The following is a 19,268-nucleotide window of genomic DNA, read 5'->3' on the forward strand; positions in this document are numbered from 1 at the left end:
TATATAACTATAATATTATATAACCAAAAAAAAAAACGTTTATTATACACAGAAGCATAATTAATTGCATAAAAATATTCAAAAAATTGTAAAATCTACACATGGAATGATAATTAAAAATATACCTCTTCATTCGTTCACTTCTTTCGTTGTTTTTCTGAACAGATGAAGAATAAGCAAAAAAAACTATAATTTTTGTTACATAAAGATGGTGCTTAGACAATTCCAAAATTCGCATATCTATTGCCAACCAATTAGTTTAGATATAATGTTACTGGCTTTAATGTAGTCATGATTGTAATTTGTTATATTGATATATTCTATAATATACTAAATATTTGTTTGTACATGTTTATTGCTATTAATCATAAATTATCATAATTATATCACATAACAGTATAAAACCTATTGAATTTGCCACCATCAAGGATTCAAATATTTTGAAAGATTAGGACATAGGACACAACATTCATAAGTAAGACAATGCTATAAAGCATATATGAATAAGATTTAGATATGATAATTCAAGATAGATACTACTCCGTTATAAATGTTATCTATTCACCTGATTTCAATTCAGCTAGTGCTTCTCTCACCAATTGCTCTAGTTCCTCTGGTAACACAGTTTTAGATGACACATTTCTGTTATCACCATCACCTCCTTCATCATAATTATACCTCAGCTCTATAGAGGAGCTATCATTATTACTCTTGGTTTGCTCATCATCACTGTCTGAATACCTGTTCTTTATTCCTGTGTTTTCTGTCTCAGTTTTGTCTTTTGATTCATCAGATTTATTTGAACCTGAGTCAGTAATTTCCTCTAGTAGCATTTGTGACGGAAATATTGGGATGCACTTTTGGCCATTACACCAACTATCTAATGTATTTTCCAATTCTGTAATTCTATTCGCTAAAATTCTGTAAAAGAAATGCAACAGTATTACAAAACAAATTATGACCTTGCAATAACCCTTGCTTGCCAGTCGAGTAAGAACTAACATTATATCAAATCTATTTTTTATTTTCTAAATGTTTAAGGTAAATTATGGAATAGTTTCTCAAAATCATCATAAAAACTTAAGTTGATAATTATTCCTATATTATATAATTTATCTAACAATGTCCTTATCAAATAATGTATGAATTATTTAATTTCAATAAAGTTGCAAAATTAAATGTGACAGGAAGTTTGATATAGATAAAACTATTAATACTGCATGTACTCACTGATTTGTCTTTCTCTGATGTTGAAGGGCAATGGATTTATCATTTAGCGCTTCAAACAATCCTAAGCATAGAGATTTTAATTCTGCAGCAGAACTACGCTTTAAACCTGTTTTTGAATTTATATCAAGGTACTCTCTCACTGAAAAAAATAATAAATATATGCTATAGAATTTCAAAAAGATTAATAAAATAGTAATAAGTGTATCTATTCCATTATAAGAAGAAAATTACTGAACCTCACCTTGTTTTTGGGTCATAACATCAGAAAAACCTTTCTTAAAGTTCAATGTGTTGTTTTTATTCCTATTATCAAGAAGAGTCTGGAAATAAAAATTAACTGTTAAATTAATCACCATCAAATATAAGCACTTTGCCTGAAAAAGAAATGTAGGTCCTCCTTTCCTCATGATGGTTTGTATACCATTAATATAAATAGTAAATAAGTGTCCTTAAAAATATTAAATATCATGTGTTTGAAAGTTTAAAAGATCTTACAATGGAAACACCATCCCCACACTTATTTTTATTACTTCTTACACATATTAGCTTCTGCATTTAGGTTTGAGATGTTTATGACTTACAATGAACACTGAATAATTCATTAATACATATAACAATTACATTAACATTTACATGGAGTAACAAACTGCTGAAAAACTCACCTTATACTTTGTAAGGTTTCTTTTAACAATTTCTTTTTCAACTTGAAGCTGAGTGATTCTCTCATGCAAATACTTATTCTCTGTCACCAGTGCATCAATATCCACTACTGGTTTTGGCATATCTGAGTCTTTATCTGATTGGGATTTTATTCTATTTGACAACATATAACTGATTTGGTGGTTTAACCTGATTACTTTGTTCTTGTAGTAATCTCTGTCCGATACAAGCTCTTCTTTTTCATCCAGTGTGGCTCGATAATCCAATTGAATTTGTTGATACTGTTTGATGGTGGAGAAATATCATATATACTGTTGATAAACATTTAATTGATAGTATATTTAATATTAAAGCAGATTACAATAAACATTTGTGTGTATTTTTTTTCACAAGGGGGAAACCTTCAAAGTACCCGATGCCGTGGGAGCGACACTGGGTTATGTGGGACTCTTACCGCACGAAAACCCCCCCAGTGGCCATCCTGCACACTGCGTAGAGGACTCCGAGATCTCCAAAGGAACACAACCAGAGTCCTCTTAGCGCGTTGTCCCGTCGGGCTCCGCCCACGTGAGATTAACGCTCGCCGTCTGGTATGTACGACGGTATGCGACCATACATACCACCGTCCTTCCCGGGTCTGTTGGCTGGGCGGTTCGAGCTCCCACTCTTGCCACCCACAACCTCAGAAGCCCCCTTTTAGTCGCTTCTTACGACAGGCAGGGGATACCGCAGCCCTATTCTTGTCCCGGAACTACAGGGATATGTCCACTGTCCTAGCAGTGTAAAAGCATAAGCCCTAAGATTCATGCCTGATCGACAAAATCTTAATTGACTAATTCATGCTTTGCAATAAGAAAACTTTGTGAATTAATTCACTGTAAAAGCTATGCCTAAATGAAAATGAATTACCTTTTTTTGTATTTTTTCCAGCTCTTGGACCAACTGTTCATAGTCTGAAGTGGAATATGCTACAGATACTGATGATTTTCTGCTTCCAATTATTTCATCTGACTTAGTGTCCTTTTGAAGCTGTTTTCTTAGAGCAATTATGTCTCCATTGGCTTCTTCTAATTGGCTACGTAATGTCTCCATCTGTGAATTAATAAGCAATTTTTGTTGACATATTATCTCTTCATTATATTAAAACCCATCTAAGAACAAAATAATGTTTCGTAATATGATAAAAATATCATTACCTTTATCATTCATTATATCTTGTTAATAATAACTAATTATTTTAATTGTTTGTTAAATAGTTAAACTATACTTTAAGCAAACTTAAAACATGATGTTAGATTTACCTCTAATTTAAGCATGTTGTTATGATCCCTCGTCTTTGCAAGTATTTCACTGCCACTAATACTGTTAGTTGGTGCAAATTTGTAATTATTAGAGTTGCATGGTACTGTGCTCTTCTGGCATTTGAGCTGTTCCACCAAGATCTTGTACCGGTCACGCTCCATACTGCATTTGTCAAGCTCCCTACTCATGATGGAAAGTGCATCTATCTTGCTTTGCAGTTTACTTTTTAATACTGAATTCTAAAAAATGTGTAAATTACGAAACATTAGCATTACCCTCAAACACCACCAACTTTAGTCTCTCAACTCTCTACACTGGGAAAGTTCTAAGTAATTAATGACAAATTTTAATTAAATTCACTATTCCACAAATAAAATACTGTAAAAATATCTAGATATAAAATATAAATATAAAATTAACAATCTTTAGTAGTGGTTAATTTAAAGTGTTATTATAATATATTTATCATTCAATACATATATAATGTAATATTTTATGAGTAATAAATAGTTGAAACTTAAATAAAACAAGCACCAGCTTAGGGAGTACTGCCCATACATTAAGTTCTTGTTAGGTTGAATTCAATAATTGTATTTGTTAAAAAATCTTACAAAAAAAACAACATTCATAAGGGGCATATTTGATATATATATATATCTTTACCTCAAGCACATAATCATCGAGTTGTTGATCTTGAAACTGAACCTTCATAGTTTTTGTGAACATTTTGGTTTATTAAATGTGTTTTATTTACTATAAAAGAATAGTATTAAATAACTCAAACGCGATATAATTTTAATACTATATGCTTCTGCCATAGAAGCTTATAGTACATGACATTTTGTTATTGAAACAATATTACGAACAGAAAGTATAATTCACGTCTTATCACTTAAACTGGGAATACTGGATTATCAAAAATATTTTGTAAAATTGAATTCAATGTTTTGACATTACAATTCAGGAGTGACGAATTGACACTTTCAAGTTTCAGTAAAGTCTAAACTTGACAATTTGAGACGTCAATTGGACCATAGACAAATATGAAATAATATTATTTTCCGACAATCTTTTCTATTCGTTTCGCGGTGGCCCTACTAGATTGTTATTCTATGCTACTAGCGATCATAATGTTGCCAGATTGTCAAAACTATTGTAAATAATCGCCAAATTTTAACGATTTAATTCATCGATGATAATCAAGTTTTTCCCTACCACAGTTAGAAATTTAAGTATTTATGTATTTTATTTAGCTATTTAAGTACCCTGAAATTAAAAAAAACATCGAATGTAAGAATTAGAAAATGTATTAAAAAATGTTACTAATATAAATTTCTATTTTAAATAATGATTAAGCTAAATTTTAGTATAGTCCGCGTAAAACTGCTAGTCCACTCTGAACATAGAAATTGAATTGCGTCGACACAGCAAATTATAAGTCTGCACCTGCTCGCAACGACTTCAGAGCGGACTAGCAGTTTTGTTGTTGATTAAAAAGCCTATATCCGTAACTGAAACTATTAGATTCTGTAACAATTCCCAATCAATCATCTTAATTGATGCACATCTGTTATTGGTAGATATAATATATTTCACATATATTTGCTAAGATTTAAAATTTCATATTGTACCCATATTATGGATTCCATCACAGGCCTGTATTTGTTTCGTTTGAATACAGTTCTGTGGATTACATACATCTCTAATTATAATTATTGTGGTAAAAGTATACAAAATTTTAATAAATTATTCTAATTAATGCCTAACATGATATATATCTAGAATATTATAGTTAGGACTATGCTGCAGTCCGCAGCAAAGAGTATAGCTACCTATGTCCGTCCGCAGTCCGTAATACTCTAAAAACAAATGTTATTTTTTATAAATAACCGTCCAGAAAGGGAACTTAATTAAACTTAATTTCATAGCGGTATCTGTTTTTTTTAATCCATAACATTTTTCAATTTATACGGGTCGTTGAACTAAACTACCTATTTTAAGGATATTGTGCCTATAAATGCTTATTGATTTCACGGCTGTGTGTGCTTTTGCCGTTTGTTTTAGCTTTATTTAGCTGTGTGACAACAACTTGTCAAGTGTCACGGTGCTTGCACATATTTATTTTCTACGGTGTCTTTGTACAAGTTCTGTCGCAGATGTTTAGTAGATTTCCGTCTTGTGGTAATTTGAAGAGTTATTTTGATGCCATGCTAATCCGAGCTCAGAGGAGTAGGTTTCGTTCATCCTAACGCCCGGCGAGAATGGCCGCGTCTGGTACCGAAATCGAAGACTTCTTAAGTGGACCCCTAGTTTCGTGGGTGAGTGATCAACGATTCGTGCTCGTATAAACTAGAGTGAACCGTGAGATAAAATTATCCGAGCGTTCCGTTTGAGTGAACAGTTGATTTTAGTTATGATATCTATATATGGCATATATTTTGAATGAAGATTTATAACATAGAATCAAATTACAATTAATTCTAACAATGAATGAAGAGTGAATGTCTTATTTTAAAGAACTACTTTTTAGATACAAAATGATTGTATAAAAATAAATCACATAATATATGTTATATATATATTTTTCAAATTTATAAAAAATAGGTCAGATAGGTCAGATTTTTAATACAGCATAACAAAATCTTCATCGATTTTAAGCTCTATACATAAACTTCAAATTATTTTAGTAATAATAATACTCACATGTATACAATCAATCTTAATTAAAGAAAGTTGACATGAAAAGAAAAAAATCAATATGAACAATAGCATCTGTTCTTTGCCCTCATTTCCTGCATGGAGGCAATAAAAACACAACAACAGTTCCCATACTACATAAATTAATATAAATGTGTTTCTTAGGATATAAATAGCACCACATGTATTTTTAGCAGCCCTTACTTTCACATAAATTTGTGTAATAGTACTCTTAATTTAATGTGTTTTTATTTCCTACAACAATAAACATTTTAAAATAATGTATATTTGTGATATATTTGTGACTAAATGTTTAATGGAAGTAAGAAAGTAAGAAGCATCCTCCTAGAATTAAACATAAAATTACTTTTGCATTAAATGTCATAAAGACATTTTAATCACAATGATAAGGGATTGATGAAGAATTGTTTCCTTTTTAGATAAAATCATGCATACCAGAGCCAGGAAGTTTCACAGACTACTCCTCACTATTCAGTGGGGACCTCCTGCATCACGTGTACCTTCAGATCGACCCAGAGCCCTCTTATCATATCACAAAGCTCACAGGCTTAGAAGACCAGGCACTGATTTTGGGTAGAGTGAAGAATTTTGATGCTATAGTGAAAAATGTAAAAGGGTTATATGATGAAGAGTTAGGCATGACCTTATTAGTGGTACCGGAATGTATATGTCTAGGAAAAGCACCGGAATCCAGGGAAGGTCTTGAAAACATGAAGCTTCTAATATTGTTACTACTGGGAGCAGCAGTGCAATGTCCCAACAAGGAGTTGTTTATAACGAGGATAAAGGAACTAGATGTTGATTTGCAACACAACATAGTGGAATGTATAAAGCAGGTATGTATTCCATTTGAATTTATATTGTACTTGCTTTTACCCATGGCTTCATTCGGGGTCTAAGGTTTTTATCTATCTCTCAGGAATGATACATAATAGGGTAAGGTACCTTTGTCATTTTCTGAACCTCTGACAAGTGTAGTTAACAAAAAAATAAACAAGGTCACATTTGCATTTATATAGAATTTTTATCTTGCAAAATATGATTTTAAAAACATGAACTTACTCTTGTCACACATTTGTTTATTATTCAGTGCAGTTATAAATTCCAGTTATGATTTCGTGTTTCACTTGTCACTACAGTAAGACATACTTTTTTATTGCAGTGTCTCTCAAATAAGTATTAAGGTAAAATATAGCTTTCATTTTTGCCAAAAATACCAAATACTTCTGAGGTATATAAGTTATTTTTTGGTCAAAACAACAATTTTCAATTTAATATGGGATGTCAAGATGAATATGAGATATATTTTCTATGGAAGCTGTTTGGATGGTCAAACTAAAAAAATATATTCAAAATAAATTAAAATTTGTTGTTTATATCAATATACCAAGAACAAACACATGCTGATTTGACTTATCAGTGTTCGTTCTTGATATATTTCTAAGTAGGTAAAAGGATTTAGTAGTATATGATAAATCATTAAGTTCTATAATTTATTAAGTAGAAAATCCCATAAGACATTAAATCTGTTTATTATGAACGAAAAATAAAGTATTAAATAAATCAATACATGGTAGATATTGGTTAACATTATATTTATTGAACAAAATTGAAATTGAAAAAAATAAGTCAACTGTTGAAAGATACACAGGAGTTTCTGAAGGTGTTATCAATGTAGTACCCACATACCCACAGCTCTTGCCCAGTGAACCATTACTTAGATGACTGATAAGAATGTGTTCTACTTGTTTTAAATATTTTGGTAACGGGTATCTTTGTCACAGCTACTTCAACAACATGCCATTATCTTTACTGCTCATTCATATTAATTTATTGACCTTTTGCTGATATTAAAATATTTTGTGTCTAACAAAATAAATAATTGTGAAGTTGACATTTGAATCTGAGCTTTAACATTTATAGAGATAAGCAAAAGGTACAATTCCTAGAAGTAATATTAAATTTATAAGTATGGTATAATATGTCAGTGCTCCTCCAGTGAAAGGGTCAAAATGCAATGATTTTGCATATTTACATATTGCATGAGTCATGACATATTTTATGAACAGGTTCTTAACTTAGAGATGAGTTTATAGAATATTTTCTTATACTATCCATCAGCCATTTAATTGTCCACTGCTGGACATAGGCCACCTCAAATCTGCGGCACATCGGCCGGTCTTGAGCCGTCTGATTCAAGCAGTTTCTTGATGTACTCTTCAGGCCATCAGTCCACTGTGTTGGGCTGCTTCCTGCACTTGTTTTGCCTAGACGTGGTCTCCATTCGAGGACCTTCCTATCCCATCGGTTGTCTGTCCTACAAACGATGTGGCCTGTGCATTGCCACTTCAGCTTGCTAATTTTGAGAGCTATATCTGTAACTTCCGTTGTTCTACGGATTTTGTCGTTACGGATACATAAGTAGAACAAAAACATCGAGTTAAATTAATGGGTTCGAGTTTAATCATTCATGTTTCGGAATTTTGGTTAATTTTAATTACATGTTACGTAATTCAACACGCATTTATCTCGGCCTAGCAGGTTGGCTATACCCGCGGATGCGCTCGTATAAAAACGCACATGTTGCTTTTACCATGTCGCCTCTGTGGATCCCACGGTTCCACCATTCATTGTTACCGTTGCGTACCACGGCTGCTCGCGTCGCGAATTTTTTTATCGATTAAGTAATTAAAATTCTCAATATACTTACTTAAAAAAACTATTAATATAACGTATATCCATCTTAAAAAATAATCATGTGATTCGGACTAACGGTTTTCGAGTTAGCGCACAAACCGACAGACACACATCGTGTTACATAATACGCAAGGAGTTCTAGTCACTTCATCAATCAGTATAAAATATCCGTTGAAAAATAACCCATATGGAGGCGGAAGTGAAGCTCTTTTTGCTAATATCTGTGGATATGGATGACTGGCAAACCTTTTCGATATTAAAACATCGATTACATTTATTCCTCATGTTATTAAGATAGGAATTTAGAAAGGCGTGTAACTCAAAGTTAAATTACGAGCAGATACTATCGCGGTTGTCGCAGCTATTCAGTTGTATACACATTGTGGTATGGGAATATAAGCTATTTGCGGGTTTATTTGTAAATGGTAAGATAGCTTTGATTTGGTGCCTAAAGATTTAAATCAGGTATGAGCAATTTTTTCAAAGATGCGTCCCAAATTTGAAAATATTAACGAAGTTCGGACCGTAGCTAAAGAAAACAAAAAAACAGTTTAGGAAAAAAAAGGTTTTTGCCTGCCCCTAAGCGGCGCCGTCCTGGATGCGAATTTTATTCCTGGAAATATATCGACGTAAAAAGTGTTCCCAAAGATGTGGAACCTTTTTTCTTTGTTTATAATATATGAGTAGCAGACGAGCACGCAGTCCATCTGATGGTAAATAGCTACTGCCGCTTATCGGCGTCTGTAATCAATCCCAGATAGAATTAGATATTCCTATCTGAAGTCAGCCAAAGATTCGCCACTATCCTTGAGGATTAAGCTAAAACGCCTCGGAAAATTATGTCTTCCTTGTCCATTGCCATATATTAGGAATACATAAAATTATTTACTCTGTTACACGCGCGATTTTAATACGTTCCGCGGGCCGGAACCTAATGTAAGGCGGGCTGGAGCCGGTGAATGATCCGATGTAATTATGAGATGTGAATAGATAGGTAATCATATTTTGTACCTTTAACCATAGAACATATTATATATAATAGATTATATAAACATCTAAGTTTTTGTTACGTAGTTTCTACAATATTTTTGATAAATAAAACAAAATTCGTCACTATCTGTCTATATTAATATTTAAATGAATACAAATGCAATTAAGTTCTAGCTCGATAATTTATTTCGTCGGATATATTTATTTGCAAATTATTATTATTAGCAATTGTATGCAAATTAGTATGGCTTTGATCGTGCATATATCAGAATATATGCAAAGGTATGCATAGGCATTCGGTTTTCACACGAACATGTAATGTTTGAACGTTTATTGCATTATGGTGACATATTTGGTAGCAAGGTATTTTGCAATGGCCGTCTGTTTATTACTTATGCAATTAAATGTTATGTCTTGTGGCGTAACTAATCAATGTACTGTATACAGTACATATTTTGGACCATTCAATGGTTATCTGTCCTTTGTATTGAACGCGTTTAATCAACTTTCGTGGTATGTTAAATTAAGAGGCTTAATTGATTTTTTTTTGTGACTAGGCGAGATGTGTATCTTTTTTGTATGAGATTCAAATCAAATCAAATCAAATCAAAAATCCTTTATTTAAACAAGTATGTAGATTACAAGTTTTCGGGACTCTCCTGGTAAGTTTATATAAACCTGTGGTAGGAGACTCCGCTTTTATCTGTGGTCGCCTTTGTTTAAATAAGGTCTATGCACTTTGTTTACCATATTTACATATATACAGAGATTGAAGTAGCAATCAACCAAGCACCCCACCTTATGGATACTGCCTGCCCATGGACATGTGTAATCAACTCTATGTAGAACAGATAGATCGCCGATAGGATAGAATCCCTTAAAGCCGATTACAGAATTATTGCCGCTTACACCTCATTTGTAAATCGAAGCTTAAATATCTGATTGATTAAAGTAAGGAACAGATTTAACGAAACAACAGCTTCAGTGAAGTTATCATTAATCATAGATTTAAGTTTCAAAATATACCAAAAGCAGTACTGACAGTATTTGTCACTTCGCCGTAATACATATTAAATATTTTTTACAGGTAACCGACATGCAAACAGTAGTTTTAACTCCGGACGCAATAGATCTCTTCCAGTCGCCAACAATGTTTAATCACATGCGACGTCTAGCGAAGGAACGCGACCATTACCTCCAAAACTGGGCTTCCTTAGTACTCAGCGAAGGTTTGTGCGAAAATGAGAACGAAAACAAAAACAAGAATCGCTCCACACAGAACATCAATCAAAATAATGGCGAAAGTCAGCATTTAGCAGTTGAATTAGCAGATTGGAAAGCCCGTTTAAGAAAGCAGCGCCAAGAACTGTATGTAAAGTTTTGTATCGTAATATTAAATACTAGCTGACCCGGCAAACTTTGTACCGCCTCAAAATCTATTTATCAAATATATTTCATATAAAATATATCCTATGTTACTCGTAGATAATGTAGGTAGCTTTCGAATGGTGAAAGAATTTTTAAAATCGGTCCAGTTGTTTTTGAGCCTATTCATTACAAACAAACAAAGTTTTCCTCTTTATAATATTAGTGTTGATAGGCAAAAGTAATATTCATTTTATTTTATTAAATACGTTTTTTTACAGGGAGGAAAAGTCTGAGCAATTGTCTGAATGTCGAGAGGAGTTGGAACACACCAAATTAGTTCTGGCAAAGTTAAGAGCTGACAGCCAAGAATGGTTCAACGAGGCAAGAAAAGCAGCTGCCTATAGAGATGAAGTCGATGCGCTCAGAGAAAAGGCAGAGAGATGTGACAGGTATGCAAAAGGGAACTAAATCTACATGTAAATAATGTATTTTGGAGATTCATAATGCTAAAGTTAAGGGTTCTAATTAAAAAGATGCTATGTCCGAGCATATTTTATGGTTCAATTTGTCTGAAATTTTAAAATAGACTAATTGTCCTGGTTTGACGTTAGATTTTAAAATAGTTTCAAAAATGGTCATAAATTATTGTTACGTTCTCCATTTCAGATTAGAACAAGAAATTCAGCGTTATCGTGATCGTTTAGCCGATGCTGAATATTACAAGACGCGTGTAGCGGAATTACGTGAAGACAACAAAGCTCTAATGGAAACAAGAGATGCTTTAGAAGAACAATTACAAAGAGCACGGAAGCGGGCGGAACAGTGTTTAACCTTAGAAGCAGCAATGATAAAATTAAAGAGAGAAGCGAATGATATAGCTTTGGTAGGTAAAACTACAGCAATTTTATTTTAAATTTCAATTTCAATTTCTAGTATTTATATTTCCCTCTCATGTTTTACAGGAAAGAGATGCTGATCAACAGAAGATTCAAGAACTCATAGAAGAAAACAATCATCTACAATACATTACAAAGTCTGTTCTCAGTGAGAGTAATAATAGTAACTTAGATACCGATAATGAATGTGAAAGTACTTTAGAGTCTGGCGAGAATAGTTTATCCGAACAATTAACAAGTAACGCACAAGCAAGAGCTTTAAAACTTGAACTAGAAAATAAGAGGCTTCTATCCGCTATAGATAGTTTGAGAGAGCAATCATTGCTAGAAAGCAGTGACAAGGTATTAGAATTAGAAAAAGAAAAGAAAAGATTAACCCTGAAATGTGAGCAATTACAAGAAAACTGCAGTCGACTTATGTTACAGAATTCTGAATTAGAAGAAGTATTTAAAAATGCACTGGAAGAAAATCGTAAACTTCAAGATTCTTTGGATAGCCAAAAAGCTTTTATTGACAGACAATCTATAGATCGAGACTCTGAAAAAAATAAATTACAGGATTTTGAAAGACATTTAGAATCTCTCACAAAAGATAAACAAAGAATTCAAATGCTTTGCGATTCGATACAACGAAGAGCGGATGATTTAGAGAAAACATTAGATGCTCGAACTAAAGAATTAAATATCGTGAAACCTGAAGCAGACAAAGTTACTAGGTTTATTATTCAGACGGAAGAACTCAAAACTAAGTTAACGTACAGTGAAAAAGAAACGCACAACTTACAAAGAGAAGTTTACAAATTACGGGAAGCTGTTGAGGAAAAAGATGTTAAACTTGATACTATAACAACTGACATTGAATTAAAAAATAAAGAAATCGAAAGGCTGTCCAGACAATTAGAATTGAATAATATCATGGCAGGGAAACTTCAAGATTTAGAACAAAAAACGCAAGAATTAAAATCACATAAAAAGGTAGACACAGAAACAATTCAAACGTTACAGAAAGATTTAATATCAGAAAAAGTGAACTTCGATAAATTGAGACATTGTATGGAAAAGCTTGGAATTAATACAGCTGATATATTATCTAAAGAATTGAACGTAGAAGAGTTATTAGAAAGAATAATAACTAATACTGATCACGAAAACACTATTTCTGAAATTGCAGCCAAGGCTAATTTGACTAATTTGGTTGCTTGCAATTGTGATCACGCAGAGAATCCAGCATTTGATGAGAATGTTATAAATCCACAAATTGAACAATTATCATCCGATTTGGCAGCATTGCAAGCTACACTTGAGAACTGTCAGGCTGAAAATGCTAAACTACAAGTAAACGTAGCTACATTAAATTCACAAAATGGTTCTTTAATATCGCAACAGATGACCCTGCAGTTAGCTAATAGTCAATTAGCGGCAGAGAAGGAAGAAATTATTAAGCAACTAGAAGTATTAAAAGACAAACAGGATAATCTATTGCGTGATCAAGTTGCTTTACAAACTCTTCATGAACAATTGAACACAGAATATGAAACTCTTCTGAGTGAAAAAGAACCAGTAAAAATAGCCATAAGAGATTTGAAGTTAGAAAATCGAGAATTGAAAGAAAAATTAACAAGCTATGAAAAAAAGATTACTGATATCGAAATTGAAAGAGAAAACCTAAGGATAGAATCTAGAAATTTGACAAATCTTAGAGCTGAACATTCAAAATTAAAAGAAGACTTCAGAAATCTATTTACTGCGAGTGACAGGTTGAAAACAGAGTATAGAAATATGCAAGAAGAATATAGAAATCTTAGAAGTGAAGTAACACAACTAAAGTTAAAGAATACAGAAATGTCTGGTGAAATCAATACAAAATTAGAAGTAATCACTAGTATGGAGTTAGAAATAAGTAAAACTAATCAACATTGTGAAATGTTAATTCAAATGAACAAAAGTTTAGATGCTGATAGAAGATCTTTAATGGATCATGTGTCCCAACTCCTTACACAATATCATGAGCTATTAGCGCACTCTTTGAAAGATAAACAACATTATCACGAAGAAGAAAAAATGTTTGCAGATAAAGTGAATGCACTTTGTCGACAAAAGGAAAAATTGGAAGAAAAAATAATGGAACACTACAAAAAGCTCGACAATTGTACGACAAAAAGACGCGGGTTTGGTGCGTCATTCGTCAAAAGAGTTCGTAAAGCTGGCACGGATTTAATTAATAAAGTACCTACGAGAAATAATAAGAGGATAGAAGATTCCAGCCGTTCTAAGTCACAACTGACACTCGCGGGCTCAGAGTCCGGTGAATCAGATCCAGGAGGTCAAGACATGGAAAAGATATCCAAAATATCAGATCAAGATCAGGGTTCCTCAAATCCAAGTGCAGACTCGCCAAGACATAGTTCAGATTCTAATTTCAGCAGGAGGTTTGATGATGTTATGATGAAAAAATCAGAAAATTTAGATATGTCTGGTTCCATCCACAGCTTGGAACCTAGATTGACAAATGAGAGTAATTTCGTTCGTAGGCTGTCGACAGCATCTATTCATAGTGGTGGTGGGGATGATGCCCTTATACGAGCATCTCTTCGAAGAAGGCCACACAAGGCTGTTCCACCTTCACACCGGAATAGTTTTCAAGGCTTGGAGTCCGATACAGGTTTACCTGCAGGTAAGGTTTGACAAATATCAATAAATCTGAACAAATAGAATACATATGTATTGTTTTTATACATATATTTTTTCTTACAGCTTCCACACCTTCACCAGTATTCGGCACGGCTGGTTCACGGCGAACAGTTTATTTAACTGATGACAACCCTGACGTGACACTTAACAGCAAGCCTCAGAGTACACCGATTAAAGAAAACCCAACTTACTTGGTCTACAATAGAATATCAACTGTTATAGGTGATGGAGCCTGTCAAAGTAATGATCGACCTGCGAATGAACATCCCAGACCAATGTCAGAACAGTCACGGACTGTGGTTGATGACAATTTACAAGACAGAGAAGATCCAAACATGAGGAATGACAGACGGAATTTAAGTCGAACTGACAAACCAGATAACTCAAAAGAGTCTGCCATTTGGTATGAATATGGCTGCGTATGATATTAAACAGGGTGTAGGAGAATTCTAGTGATTCTCGATCGTGAGTGATAGATAACAGACTGATGTGATTGCCTTGATATTCGAATGTTTTTCATAAAGTGTGATTGTGTGGCGTATCAACTTATATTGGCAATAATTTAGTGTAATGCGTACGCAAAATAAGTTTCTTCATGACAGTATTAGTTTGGCATTTAATTACAGTGTCTTATTTTGGATATTTACCTATAAAAATGTAATGAGTTTATTTTCTCTCTACTATATTTACTATCTCTATTGATTTGAGATTAATCCGAATATTTTGAGGCTAATGTGTATAATTCAAATACATAAAATGTAAATAATATACCTGTGTGTAATATTGAAATGTATGTTATAAAAATCATATTGATTTACGCAATGTGACATATTCAATAATGCCTTGCCAGTGACTATAATATATTTCTTGTAACCCAGTTGATATTAAAGATATATGTAAAATATATCATGACACAATATTGTGATAGTTTCTTTGTGACCAATATTCATATCATGAATATTTTTTATCTCCATGATTTAGTTTTTTATGAAATTATTATCATTATTTTTATTATATTGAGCTATTAAATAAAACCTACTTAAAACTGTATTATACATGGACATCCTTTTTTTTAAATATCTACTGAATGTAATTCCAGAAATTTGTATGAAATCAATGCATTTAATTTTACAATAAATGAACTACTTGTATTATTATTTTATATATGACAACTGAATATTGTAATCGTCACAAAATACATATACATAATTATAAGAATAAAATCTTTACAATAATGCGTAACTGGTTTTAGATGAGTACAAACCGCATAATTTTAGTGGCAGCAAAACATAAAATATACTAAATAATATTTAATTTAATAAAAATCGTAAGATATTTACAATAGTGTTAAAGTCGGTGTGATTGTGTGACTGTAATGAATATGTTTATACTTACAGTTATTATTGCAGCTTGAAGTTTAGATAACTAACAGAAGCATGGTTTAGGTCTTACTTAGCTTTTTGACTCCATAAGCAAATACAAATTTATACTGTATGGTGAACTGATCCTCCTTAATTTCGAAGGTCCTTTTATATCAATAATCGGTAAACTTTAAACCATAGACTTAGTATATAAATGTTGTGAAGTATATAAGCCTATGTTTTAAAAAGAGTTGCCGCATTCCATATGCCCAACGAAGCCAATGGCTAATAGTTACGCTTATTTTTGTATTGTATTGGTATTTTTTAAAATTTCTAGTGCCTTGTGTAATTTCATAAATGTGAAAATATCAAAACAACTAAGTAAGGATGAGATTTATGACTAACAAATGAAGGGAAGATAATAATTAAAGGTTGGTACTATACCATGGTGCTGTTTGAATTTACCTTGTTGGGTAACTTAATGTGTATGAAATATGCAAGAGGACCGAATTCATTGTTTCTTTTTTAATTTTTGTATAATAATAGTACTTAATCACTTCTCACCGAATTAACTATATCTTTAGCACACTCTTTTTTAATAAAGATTTCAAAATATATATTATTTTTTATTATTACTCATTCCATACTTCCATACATTCTCATTATACTTAAAATCTGACGACTAATACTGATAAAGGGAAAAGTCATAGATATAACTGAAAAAAAGAAAATGTTACAATATCAAATTTATTTTTATTTTTACAATTTACATTGCTTATATGAAATTCTCAACTTCTTTGTATTACATTCATTTGTGTAAATAAGTTAGTCAAAGAGGAATGAATATTTCATGTCCATAAGGTATATGTAAAAGAAAATCTTGCTCATTATACATTTTAATCAGTCAAGTTAAATAGGAAGCTAGTATTATGGCATTAGTAAAATAAATATTACTGACAATCAGCATCATACCTAGGGCCATGTACCTGCAAAACGTACCACATACTGGCAAAATTGAACCAATAGACAAGATTTCAATTCACCATTCATTAAATTCGAAAATTTTGACAACCCAATCTTGCAGTTTCATTATAATTTTTTTATTTCTCTATGTGACTTGCAAAATGTGTCCCTCAGAAGGTTGTGCACTTTCATCCACCCATCAAAACAGACCCTAGCTACGACACTGCTCACAATATATGAATTCTCCATATTTTATAAACTTTGAATCAGTCTAAATTACCTATAAATACTGTCTATTATACATATTTAAATGACGCTTTTTCATGCATGTATCACACAAAAATAAGTGATATGTAACCTAATTAATTATGTAACTACTATAGTAACAAGTATCCTATATCAAAGAGATCCATTCATACTGGTATCAGTCTTCAATTCCCACTCTAATACTGGACAAGGCTGCATTGAAACTTTGAAGGGTATGCCGGACACCACTGCTTTGTGGCCAGTTACAACTTTTTGTGGTAAATTAGAAATTGTACACTGAAAAATACAAAACAGTATTATTTGTAGTTATATAAATAATTTAATTTTAAGAATAATTTGGTAACTTGAGAATTATACCTTTGGTTTTCTGTTGTCTGTACCCATGTACCCGATACACATTGTTTTTGTAGTGTGACCCCATAAGAGTTCACCTTCCCCACTTTGTGGATTAAATATTAGTGTTAAGGCACCACCTAATTTTTCCGAAATATCCCATAGGAAGGGTGATTCCAAGAAATGTTCTTTTAAACACTTATCTAAACCTAGAACTGGAGAAGTATCTAGCAAACTCTCTGCAGTATTCTTTGCTAATTGAGTTCTTATCAAGTGTTCTCCACAACCAGATGTGCATGATGCTATCGAAGGTTTTATTCCATCTCTGCTCGTAACAGCCCATACTCCGCTGCCAAAAGATGCTGCTTGACCAACTCTGCCTTCGTGTTTTAAAGAAACTCCACCGGAACTTGCTCCTGATGCCACAATACCGTTAGAATCAACACAGATAGCTCCAACTGTATCTAAGGGGCTGAACTGTATGTCATTCTGAAGAGAATAGCGTTTTAGTTTTCGTTTGCAATGTTTGTAATTACGAAAAGATTTCGCCGAGATCATTTTTTTATCATCAACTATGTTTAAACCCATCCTTTCTGCCCAGGACTTTGCTCCTTGCCCTGTGAGGATGCACGGTGGTACTCTGCCTAAAGATAAACTTTCACACTGCTTTATACAAATTTGTTTTGCCAGGGATATGGGATTCCACACATTGGAAACAGCACCACATGCACCAAAGTGCAATGTTTGCCCATTCATTAGAGAAGCATCACACTCCACTAGTCCATCCCAACTTAAATTGGAACCATAACCAGCATTTGTAAGAGGACTGTTTTCTAATTCTGAAACATTAAGCCTATTATTTTTCTATCTGTATGTATATCAACATTTTCATTATACAAAAAACTTCTATAAAGTTAAAATAATACCAATAATAGCCTTCTCCACAGCATCAACAGCATTGCCACCTCCCTGTAAAGCCTCCACTGCTCTCTTGCATGCCGTATGACACAACCTTTGATACTCCTTCTTCAAAGAATCACTGTGATAGCCTGCTCCTATGCAGTAATAGTCACATTTTAAAAAATAAACACATCGCACACAGAGTTATTTACATTTAATAGAAAACATCGTACGTACTACTACATTTTACTTACCACAGTGTAAAGCTATAAAACCATTCATGTTTTAATTTTAAATTCGTCTTATAGGAATAAGTCTATCAATAACAAATTGGCGATATTCCTAATCTTTAACTTCAGCTTGCCCACAGCTTGTAAGTGTTTATTTTATATAACGCTATTAGAATTGTTGATAAACGTACTTTTCATTGACAAACACATGGTATTAACGCTAAATTATAGAATAAGCAGAAAAATCTATACAAATATCGTGCATATCTATTACAAGAAGCACTTTGAATTACGCTCACACGGTGATGTTGCTAATTGACCGCTTGATAGCTATTAGCTTGACCTGATTGTCATTGTCATTTTCATAATGTCAAATCACTAACGTCAGTCAATACACTTCACGACAGATAAAGTTGCGTGTTCTTAGAGTAAGCTGAAAGCCAAGTCTAGTTCTTCCATTAAGTTTTCTTCCACGGACAAACTTTTCGGTGAGTGTGGCGCATAGGTGTGACGGTTTTAAGAAATAGCTATATACTATTGTTTATTCGTTATTTCTGCGCGGCCACACACTCGATGAGTGGCAAGTGAAGTGCGTAACCACACCACCGTCGGGCATAACGAGCGAAAATAATTATACCATAAGTCACTTCGTACAAAAAATA

At 32.8% G+C, this 19,268-nt stretch overlaps 3 protein-coding genes across 4 annotated transcripts; 1 reads left to right on the forward strand and 2 right to left on the reverse strand.

The window, feature by feature from the left end:
• Positions 1 to 221: 221 nt before the first annotated feature.
• LOC140744871 (coiled-coil domain-containing protein 149) lies at positions 222 to 4,186 on the reverse strand. 2 transcript variants are annotated; one of them, XM_073076562.1, is made up of 7 exons: positions 3,856 to 4,186; positions 3,192 to 3,431; positions 2,800 to 2,982; positions 1,893 to 2,171; positions 1,472 to 1,550; positions 1,231 to 1,369; positions 222 to 921 (listed from the first exon to the last, which is right to left on the reverse strand). In XM_073076562.1, exons 1-7 carry the CDS (start codon positions 3,916 to 3,918, stop codon positions 558 to 560), a joined length of 1,347 nt encoding a protein of 448 aa, XP_072932663.1. In that variant the 5' UTR covers positions 3,919 to 4,186; the 3' UTR covers positions 222 to 557. The 2 variants fall into 2 exon arrangements, with proteins under 2 accessions (XP_072932663.1, XP_072932664.1); XM_073076563.1 differs by lacking the exon at positions 3,192 to 3,431.
• Positions 4,187 to 5,207: 1,021 nt separating this feature from the next.
• On the forward strand, positions 5,208 to 16,530 carry Girdin (protein girdin). The gene is made up of 7 exons (XM_073076564.1): positions 5,208 to 5,510; positions 6,330 to 6,746; positions 10,685 to 10,965; positions 11,244 to 11,414; positions 11,632 to 11,848; positions 11,928 to 14,535; positions 14,616 to 16,530. Exons 1-7 carry the CDS (start codon positions 5,454 to 5,456, stop codon positions 14,975 to 14,977), a joined length of 4,113 nt encoding a protein of 1,370 aa, XP_072932665.1. The 5' UTR covers positions 5,208 to 5,453; the 3' UTR covers positions 14,978 to 16,530.
• A 116-nt stretch (positions 16,531 to 16,646) lies between these two features.
• Tasp1 (Taspase 1) lies at positions 16,647 to 18,932 on the reverse strand. Its single transcript, XM_073076565.1, has 4 exons — positions 18,631 to 18,932; positions 18,403 to 18,531; positions 17,501 to 18,315; positions 16,647 to 17,419 (listed from the first exon to the last, which is right to left on the reverse strand). Exons 1-4 carry the CDS (start codon positions 18,656 to 18,658, stop codon positions 17,276 to 17,278), a joined length of 1,116 nt encoding a protein of 371 aa, XP_072932666.1. The 5' UTR covers positions 18,659 to 18,932; the 3' UTR covers positions 16,647 to 17,275.
• Between the last annotated feature and the right edge of the window lie 336 nt (positions 18,933 to 19,268).

This window comes from Epargyreus clarus, unplaced genomic scaffold (assembly GCF_041222505.1).
Source record: "Epargyreus clarus isolate Ecla_fem2 unplaced genomic scaffold, WU_Ecla_fem_2.2 ptg000009l, whole genome shotgun sequence".
In the NCBI taxonomy this organism is placed as follows: Eukaryota; Metazoa; Arthropoda; class Insecta; order Lepidoptera; family Hesperiidae; genus Epargyreus; species Epargyreus clarus.